The sequence below is a fragment of the Rissa tridactyla genome, chromosome 14, assembly GCF_028500815.1.
Source record: "Rissa tridactyla isolate bRisTri1 chromosome 14, bRisTri1.patW.cur.20221130, whole genome shotgun sequence".
NCBI lineage: Eukaryota > Metazoa > Chordata > Aves > Charadriiformes > Laridae > Rissa > Rissa tridactyla.
Window position 1 is genome coordinate 12,743,001 of NC_071479.1, and position 9,094 is coordinate 12,752,094.

Sequence of the window (9,094 nt, forward strand, 5' to 3'; positions counted from 1 at the left end):
TGCACAAAATCCGCTGTGCTGGGACATTTAGGAGGGGAAAGGAGAGGGTGAGCCGGCAGGAGCGGACCCTGACCCCCAGCCCACGGCAACCACCGTGCCGCCCAGCTCCGGCAGAACCGCCGCACGACCCACTGCTTTCCCTTTGCCAGCGTTGCCGTGATGGGCTTGCCGGGTTTGGTGCCGGGGAACGGTGACCGGCTGCCGTGGCCTCAGCGCGGCGTGGCTGCCTGCAGTGCCGGGCTGTGCCGGGCTGAGCCGTAACTCCCGTCAGTCACCGTGAGTCCCTGCACGGCCCACCACTCACCTCGGCGAGGCGACACAGGGAAGAGGAAGGCAGGGATTGCCACTGGAGCCCCCCATTGCCACCAAGGCTGGAGTGATGGGGGCCAGAGCCACCACCTCCTGCCCCGGACAGGGCCCTCGGGGGGATAGGACAGGCAGAGGGTGGCTCCTTGGGAAAACCTGGCTCCCGTGGCCGCACATGGATCCCAAGCCCACCTCCGTGCCCTGTGCCAGCGCTGTGGGGGCTCCACGCCTCCGTGGCACCGGGATGTCCTGGGAGAAGCTGCACAGACACGGGACACCAGAAAAGGAGCGCCTGCAGCCCGGCCGCAGCTGCAGCCACGGTGCTGTGCCGGCCACCAGCCCCCGACTGCGACCATGTCCCAATCCTCCCTTTTCCATGAGAACAACGCGCTTCGATGCGCTGGTGTTACAGCTGCGACTGGGAGAGCCCTGGCTCGGGAAAACCAAAGGGGGTGAGACATGGAGACCAGACAGGGATAGATGGGGATGGGATGGAGATGGAGATGGAGATGGAGATGGGACAGGGGTTGGGACGGGATGGGCATGGGGCATGGGGAAGAGATGAGCATTGGGATGGAGATGGGTGGGGATGGGGATTGGATGGACGGGGATTGGATGGGGACAGAGATGGGGTGGCCGTGGGCTGAGGGTGGAGGTGGGGATGAGATTGAGATGGGGAGATGGGCATGGACATGGGGATGAGTGTAGAGACGGGAATGGGACAGGAACGGAAATGGGGACAAGGATGGGGATGAGGAAAACTAACTGCAGAAATGGCCTTAGAAAAGGAGAAGCAGGAGCTGCTTCGCCAGATCCGTCCTACCCAGGTTGGTTTCACCCCCTCCAACAAGGGACTGGTGAGGGCAGGAGCAGAGTCCCAGCGCTCCCCAGCTCCAGGGAAAAGTCCCAGGAAAACGCCACGGGGCGAGTCATGCCCTGAGCTCAGGGCCACTGTCCTCCAGCCATGTGATGGACGGCTCCGAGATGGTGTTGTTTCATCCACTGGGGGAGAATTTTAGCAATTGGATCATTTTTCCCTTTCCATCCCCAAATGGACATGCCGGCATGGCCAGGTGACAGCAGCTTGCTGGCCAGCTGCCCTCGGCGCGGCTGCTGTCACCTCGTTTTACGACATGTTCTTCCTTTCTTCCTGCACCTCCCGCCCCGCTCCAGCCGACCAAATGCCCGGCAGATGCGGCGAGTGCCGGACGGGGGACGCCACTTCCCACCCAGCCTCCGCCGTTTGCTCCCCGCGGGCCAAACGGGCGCAGGGAGGGTCCCTCTGGCATGTTTTGGGGTTGATGCAGTATTTTTGGTGCCTTTTTGCCCATTTTCCTGCCTTCCCGCTGTGTCACACACACCTCCCAGCGCTCCCGCACCCGGAGTTGGTCATCGGCTGGGCAGCGGATCCAACCGCGGAGAAAGCCCCGTGACCGAACTGAGTCACTCTGGGGCTGGTGGTGCCTGGTGGGGGCTGTGTCTTCTTGCCCCCCCAAACTGAATCCCACCCGTGGATCCCTGAAACCTCGTGCGACCCCCGCCGCGCGCCCACGGAGGGGCCGGTTCCAGTGGGGCTGAATCCCCCCCGTCCCTCTCCTCACGGGGAGACAAACCCGCGGCAAAACGGCGTCACCCCCAGATTTGCGGGTATTTGCAATACACACACCGCCCCCCCCCCCCCGCAGCACCTCGGTGACCCCTCGGGGTTCAGGTCCAGCGGCTCCCGGCTGGGGGGGAAGCGGGCGGCGGGGGCGGCGGCGGCCGCCTGGCACGGCCCGGCTCAGCTCGGCCCGGCACGACCCGCTGCGGCACGGCGCGGCTCGGCACGGGCTGGGCGGTGGTGCCCCCTGCCTGCGGCCACGGCGCGTCGGGCCTGGGGAGACCGGGGCGGGCCGCAGCGGGCTATGCCCGACCACACCAAGCCGAGCCGGGCCGTGCCGAGCCGAACCGAGCCGGGCCATGCCAGACTTTACCGAGCCGGGCCGGGCCGGGCCCAGCGGAGCCGGGCCGGGCCATGCCGGGCCATACCGAGCCGGGCCATACCGAGCCGGGCCGGACTTCACCGAGCGGAGCCGAGCGGAGCCCCGGGCCGGGCCGGGCCGGGCGCGCCCCCCCGCCCCGCTCCCCCGCCTCCCTCCTTAGGGGGCGTGGCTTCCCGCAGCGTCCCCGCCCCTTTCCCCGCCCGCGCCTTCCAACGGGCGCGCGGCGGCGGTGCCCCGCCCCCTCCGCCGCGGCGTCACGGCCGTGCCATTGTTATGCAAATAAAAGGGCGGGTAAAAGGCGCGCGCGGGGCCGGCTGCGCTCCAGAGGGGCCCGGGCGCGGCGGCGGAGCGGCGGCGGCGGCGGGAGCGCGGGGGTCGCGGCGGCAGCAGCACCCGCCAGCAGCGCCGCATGCCCGGGCGGGCGGAGGCGGCGCCGTCCATGCGGGGCGGCGGGGCCTGAGGGGCGGCATGAGCCAGAGCGAGGTGTCGGCGGTGGCCGCGCCGCCGCCCAGCCAGCGCGTCTTCCAGGAGGCGGTGCGGCGCGGCAACACCAAGGAGCTGCAGTCGCTGCTGCAGAACATGACGAACTGCGAGTTCAACGTCAACTCCTTCGGGCCCGAGGGGCAGACGGCGCTGCACCAGTCCGTCATCGACGGCAACCTGGAGCTGGTCAAGCTCCTGGTCAAGTTCGGCGCCGACATCCGCCTGGCCAACCGGGACGGCTGGAGCGCCCTGCACATCGCCGCCTTCGGGGGCCACCAGGACATCGTCCTCTACCTGATCACCAAGGCCAAATACTCCGCCGGCGCCCGGTGATGCCGGCGCCGCGTCCCCCCCCCGCCATCCCTCCCCAGCTCCCCCGGCCGCCGAAGCTGCTCCCACCCCCGCGCCGGGGTCGTTTGGCGAAGATTTGGGGCCCCACGCAAAACACGCCACCGTTCGCCTGCTTTTAAATTTTATTTTTTAAATATTTTTTTTTTCTCCTTCCAAGGGTTGTTTTCCTACTGTAATGTGGTTTGGTTTTGGTTTTTTTTGTTTTGTTTTGTTTTTTTTTTTCCTCCATCTACCTCGGCTGCACTCACAGTATTCACGGTTTCAGTTTGACATCTGGTCAGATGCTTTAAGGGCTTCCCCGTCCCCCCCCCACGCTAATATTTAATCCTCCCTCCCTGCTCCCCTCGCTCCCTCCGACTTAAAGTATTCTGGCTCAGAACCGAGTTCATTTCAACGTTCCCCCCGGTGCCCCCGGAGCGGGGCCGGCCCGGGGAGCGCTGCCCGGGCCGGGCCGGGGCTCCCGCCGCCCTTCCCCGGCGAGGAAGAGCAGGGAAGGCTTCCTCCCCTCCCCACCTTCTCCCGGTGTTTGCCCACCGCTGATTTATTTTTTTTCTTTCCAAGGCGACTCCATTGGAATATGACAGACCCGGTTTTCTCACCCCCCTTTTTTTTTTTTTTTTTTTTTTGGTGTGTGTGTGTGTTCTTTTGCGTTGGGTTTTCTGCTTTGGTGTTTTTTGGTTTGGTTTTTTTTTGGGTGTCCGAAGAAAGTCTGCGTCCTCACCCGCTCCTCCGATCCGTTTAGCACGCGTGAGATCCCAGGAAAAGACATTGAATCCTTCTGGTTTTGTGTGTAAAGGGGGATTAGCAAATCCTGGACTCTTTTTTTTTTTCTTTTTTTTTTTTTTGAAAAGTGAAATAAACTCTAGTGGCAGAGGATTTGCTTTTGCACAGAAAAGGAGCGCGAGCGCTCTCTGCTGCCTAGAGAGATGCCGGAAAACTACTGAAAATAGTTTGGGAACTTTTTTTTTTTCTTTTGGTGAAACTTGGATAACACTTCTCAATGCAGAACGATTCATTTGACGTATGTAGATTCACCCGCCTTTTATATTATATATATATGCCTAAATATATATATTTATAAAAGAAAGGGAGGAAGAAGAGAAAGCCACCCGAAGTCGCATTTTGAAGTGACTGCACGTATAATCGCAAATGCTGCTTTTTATTGCTATGGCACAAGAACATCCATTTGGAAAATGCGGAAAATTTCAGAAGTCTCCTTTCTCCCGCTGATCTTTCAGCCCTCTTCTCTTCGTCTGCACTAAAACCATCCGTATCACTGCCGTCTCCCCGCTCTTTCCTCTCTTGCTCCCTGCATCCAAACCATTACGATTAAAAAAAAAAAAAGAAAATAGTTACCTGCTGGTTTATTTGGGTTGTGTCTTAACTATTTATCATGTATGTATATATTTGTGGGTGAAGACTGTGAGCTTGGTATTGTTTGAAGATGGTGGTGAGTGTTTCAAAAATATGGTTTGGGAAATATGCTTTTTTTGTTTGTTTGTTTTCCTAGTCTTAAAACTAAAAAAAAAAAACTTGAGTCTGCCATGATTATTTCCCATTGCACTGAATATTCTGCTTTGTCTCTGATGGTTTCACCTGCAGTTTGGTTTTGGTTTTCTCTACTTCAACAATTCGAGGTGATTTTTTTTTTTTTAAAAGCTCCAGATGTAAAGAAGAAAAAGAAGAAAAAAGAAAAAAAGCCCTGTCGAAAGCGTCTACTGTTCATGCTGTAATTTGCAAGGAACTGCTTGGCCGAAGTCTTTCTGTGAGCATGGAAGGGGGTGTCCAGCACTTCCACTGGTGCTTCTGTGCGATAGTTACGGGGTGGGAACAAGATCTTTTCTAGCGAGGTTTTATCGTCGTTACCAGATGGTTGCACATTTATTATTTTTTTTTTGACTAAATGGATTTGCCACAATGAAATGTCATAACATTTATGACATGATATTAAAAAGTGTATTGTAAAGCCAAGTTCTAGATGGATTTTTAAAAAGAAATCTTGGTTATAAACCCAGTCTAAAGGGAGCTCTGTCCAGTGTTGTAAAGACAACATGATGTAACCCATATTTATATTTTTATAAAATACCTATTAAGACTGTGAATCTCCTGTGTGATTTGCTGGGTGAGTTGTTTAAGAAAAGTATTGTTCCTTTCCAGCCTCCTGGAGCTTTAGACACGCTGAGATTTTGGGAAACTGTACGTTGGGGAAGGGGGTTTGCTCTGAAATTGTGAGTTGATGTATTTTTACATCCCTTTGTATTTTACTGAAAAGCTGCTGCCCTTCCTAGTCCCTAGAGTTTCAATTTTCTATGCAACCCCCACACCCTGCGTCTCTCTTGATCCTGAGAAGTAAAAGGGATGCAGATTGATTCAAATTGAAATGAGGGTCCCCCCCACCCCCCTTGTTGGCTCATCGTGCTGCTGACCCTTCACGCCAAAACGGGGAGTACAAAAAAAAATAAAATAAAAAATAAAGAGGCAGGTGGGGGAGGCTCTTTTGTGCATGACTGGTCGCCTTCCGGCAGTCATCTTTTTAATTATTATTATTATTTTTGTAAGAAGAATATATTGATAATGTCAGTGAAATAAGCAGACATTGAAGCTGATGCACAGATTGCTCCAGAAAGGAGTTTTTCTGTAGATTTTTCTTTAGATGCAAATACCTTTTTTAATTATGTTAATTAATGTTAAGAATTTTTAGGCTTATATTGAAGCTGTATGTGGGTCACTATATGATCATTTCTAACTGGATAAAGTCTGTACAGTACAGCATATTCCTGAGTGTATGATATAGACGTGTAGTCCCAGAGTGCGAAATTTATAAATAAATTTTTCATTGATCTTTTTATAAAAAAAAAAAAAAAATTAAAATGGCTTTTTCGTTTGTTCTTTCTCACGTGGTTATGGGCGATGCTGGGTGGCTCCCGCGGTGGGGGGGTGGCTGGCCACGTCCCCCCGGGTCCTTGTTTCAGTGTCTGAACCTGCAGCTCTTCTGGGGTTAAAGACACCCCCGCAGGGTGGTGGGTGGGGGGGATTTTGGGGGGGGGGGGGCTGCTGGAATGTGCAGCCCCTGCCAGCCCCTTCCCTGGGGCTGGGGGAAGCTCCCTGGGGCGTTGGGGGGTCCTGGTTTGCCCCATCCCAGCGTGTGGAGGCCGGTGGAGGGGGCATGGCTCAGACCAAGGCCTGGTGCTGGACCGGGCACGTGGGCTTTGGGCTATTCCTGCAGAAGCTACTTGCCCCAAGGGAGGGAGGTGGGAGCTCTGTGGCCGGTCCTGGGATGGCCCCCATGAACCATGGCCATGGGGTGTGTGGTTTGGGTCTGCAGCCCCAGCTGAGCCACCCCATGGCTCCCTGCAACCCTTCCCAGGCTTCCTCAGCCTACGCCAGGCCCCAGCGAGGGTTTGAGGTGGCTTGGTCCTCGTCAAGCCCTTGGGCTGTGAGGATGGGGTCACCTCCAGCCAGGGGCTGCTGGCAGTCTGGGGGTGGCTTCAGCCGCCCCCTGGAAGGGGCATGGGGTGAGAGTCGATGTGGGGTCCTCCATCCCCAAAGGCATCTCCATCCTCTTGCGTGACTCAGAGCAGGCCGCTGCCCAAAAGCAGGCTGAGCCCTGCACCTTAGAGGTTTTCCAGGCGGGATCCGTCCGCTTTGGGAAGTGGGAAGAGCAGAGGCATCCCCGTGTCTGCACCGGGGTCCTGCCCACAGCTGGGGCTTTGAGGGAAGGGTGCAGGCAAGCCTCCCTCACTGGCAGCAGCGCGGGCTTTTGGCTGAGGCTTTTTCCACGTCGATAATTTTGCCAGCTCTGAAAGCACCCAAATCCTTGGGAAATCTGTGCCGTGCCCAGTTTGGCTCCGGGCCGTGGGTTCCCAGGGATGCCGGGGGGGCTGTCCCGCAAATGGCAGTGGGGAGGAGACCCGGAGGTGTGACCTTTCCAGGTTGGCCAACCTCAACCCCAACGTGCCAAGCCCGGTGCCACCCAGCGCTGGGGCGGGAGGGTGCCTGGGGCGGACACAGCCGGCGGCCCCCGGGTGCCCTGGGCATACGCAGCCTGCCCAGGCGGGTGAGATGGGCACCGACCATCCCGGCTGGTTTTTAGCAGGAAAAAAAAAGGCTGATGCCAAAACCATCAGTCGCAAATGCTGGCGGTCCTGTGGGTTCATCACCTGGGGGCTCGTGGCAGCCGCTGACTGCGGCCATATCTGTGGGACGTGTATGTGGGGCAAGCACCGCTCCCCTCTCCTGGCGCGGTACGATTTTGCCCGACGTGGGAGCTGTGTGACACCGACCACCCCCCCGGCGAGTGCCACCAAACCGGTGCTCCCCGGGGCCGGGGCGCTGCGGGGTTACCCTGCGGGTGCAGCTCCCCCCTCCCCGGGCTCGGGCTGCTGCAAAACCCCGTCCAGGCGCCCGCTTTGGGTCAGCCCCGCTCACCTCAGCCCCACGGCTTCTCCCTCTTCACCTTGTCCCAGGGCTTCCCCAGCTGGGCCGGGCCAGCCACAACCTCAAGGAGGGGTTTTTTCTGAGGAAACGCATCATTTTGGCACACAGCTCCTCTCTCCCTGGGGCAGACGGGGTGGGCTGGGGCCTGCGGCAGCCCCATTGCAGGGGATTTGGGCTGGGTGGTGAATGCCCCCCCGCGCCCCCCCCCCAGCGCCGAGCCCAGTGCCCGCGGTGCCACCCTGCGTCCCTGGGCTCCCACGCGCGATGGCCCCCGCAGCGGGGACGCGCCGAGGGTGCAGCTGAACCCCGACCCCCCCGGGGCTGAGCCCTGCACGGCCCCCGGCCACCCTGCGCCGCAGCTCTCCGCTCTACAGAAACCCCGTCCAAGAAATCTAGGAACTCCAAAGACTTGCTTTTTTTTTTTTTCCTTTTTTTTTTTTTCCTCCCCCTTTTCTATTTCTGTTCCAATAAAACAAAAATATTGGATCGTTTGGTGGCGTAAGCACATTCTTCTGGCATTTTTGCGTGTCCCTGGCTGCGCATTATTGTCCGCCGGCCGCATTACGTAGGTGCTGTTGTTCCAAGAGAAACCAAAGCAAGAATTTGAACTTTCAAGTGCTTCCTGCCATTGTCTTTTGCTTTTGTTTGTGCTACTGACTCCAAACCAGATGGATCGGGCTCCCCTCCGGCCGTGGGGGCGATGGGAAGTCAACACAGCCCGGCGAGGTTTGACAGCTTTGTCTTCTCTTCTATTGCCCTTCATCCGTCAAGCCCAGCCATCGGAGCTGAATCGACCAACGCATATGGATGGGGCAGGGGGGAGGAGGTGGGATTTTATTTGAATTTCAGGGAGCTTAACACAGTAAGTAATGAATGAGAAAGAAAGACGGCGAGCGGGCGAGCGAGAGGGGACGGGCTGTAATCAAAATTCAGTACATTTTAAATAGATGCTTTGTTGGGCGCTTGTATGACTATGATAATGCCGCAGCCTGCAGATCCGAATAGGAGTTACCTTTTTTTTTAAAAAAAAAAAGAAAAAGATCACAATCGACTACTGTTCAGTGCCGGGGAGGAGCCGGCGGCTCGGTCTGGCTGGCCAGGCTGCCCTCTTTTCCAGCCTTCCTATTTTGCCCCTTCTCGATGCTTTCTGGGCTCCATCCCCGCCTTCAGGGTGAGCCCCTGGGCGCGGGGGAGGGGGTGGGAGGGGGTGGCCGGGCAGGCTGGGGGTGGCAGCACCGGAGGTCCGCAGCGCACGGTGCGGGACGGGACAGCTCAGGGTTTCGACCCGTTTCACCGCTGCCCCAGTGCTGCTGCCGTGTTTGGCGCTGGGACTCGGTGCAAAGGTCCGGGTCCCTCCCCATGCTGGAGCTGGAGCCGGTTTGGGCTCTTCCTGCAGCGTGCACGACCCCCACGCCCTGCCGCAAGGTGGGTGCAGAGGTTTCAGGGCCAAGCCCCCGTGGCCTAAAGTCACTGTCACTCTGCAGACCTCCATGCTCAGGGGGCTGTGTCCCCCCAGGGGTGCTCCCAGGCCTGGG

General features: G+C 57.9%; 1 protein-coding gene across 1 annotated transcript; it reads left to right on the plus strand.

Moving 5' to 3' along the window:
- The first annotated feature begins 2,636 nt into the window (after positions 1 to 2,636).
- Positions 2,637 to 5,957, plus strand: NRARP (NOTCH regulated ankyrin repeat protein). Its single transcript, XM_054221121.1, has one exon. It carries the CDS (start codon positions 2,757 to 2,759, stop codon positions 3,102 to 3,104), a length of 348 nt encoding a protein of 115 aa, XP_054077096.1. The 5' UTR covers positions 2,637 to 2,756; the 3' UTR covers positions 3,105 to 5,957.
- Positions 5,958 to 9,094: the final 3,137 nt, after the last annotated feature.

What these genes read in the sequence shown, in the direction of transcription:
- NRARP (XM_054221121.1), top strand. Translation starts at nt 2,757, where the DNA reads ATGAGCCAGAGCGAGGTGTCGGCGGTGGCCGCGCCGCCGCCCAGCCAG.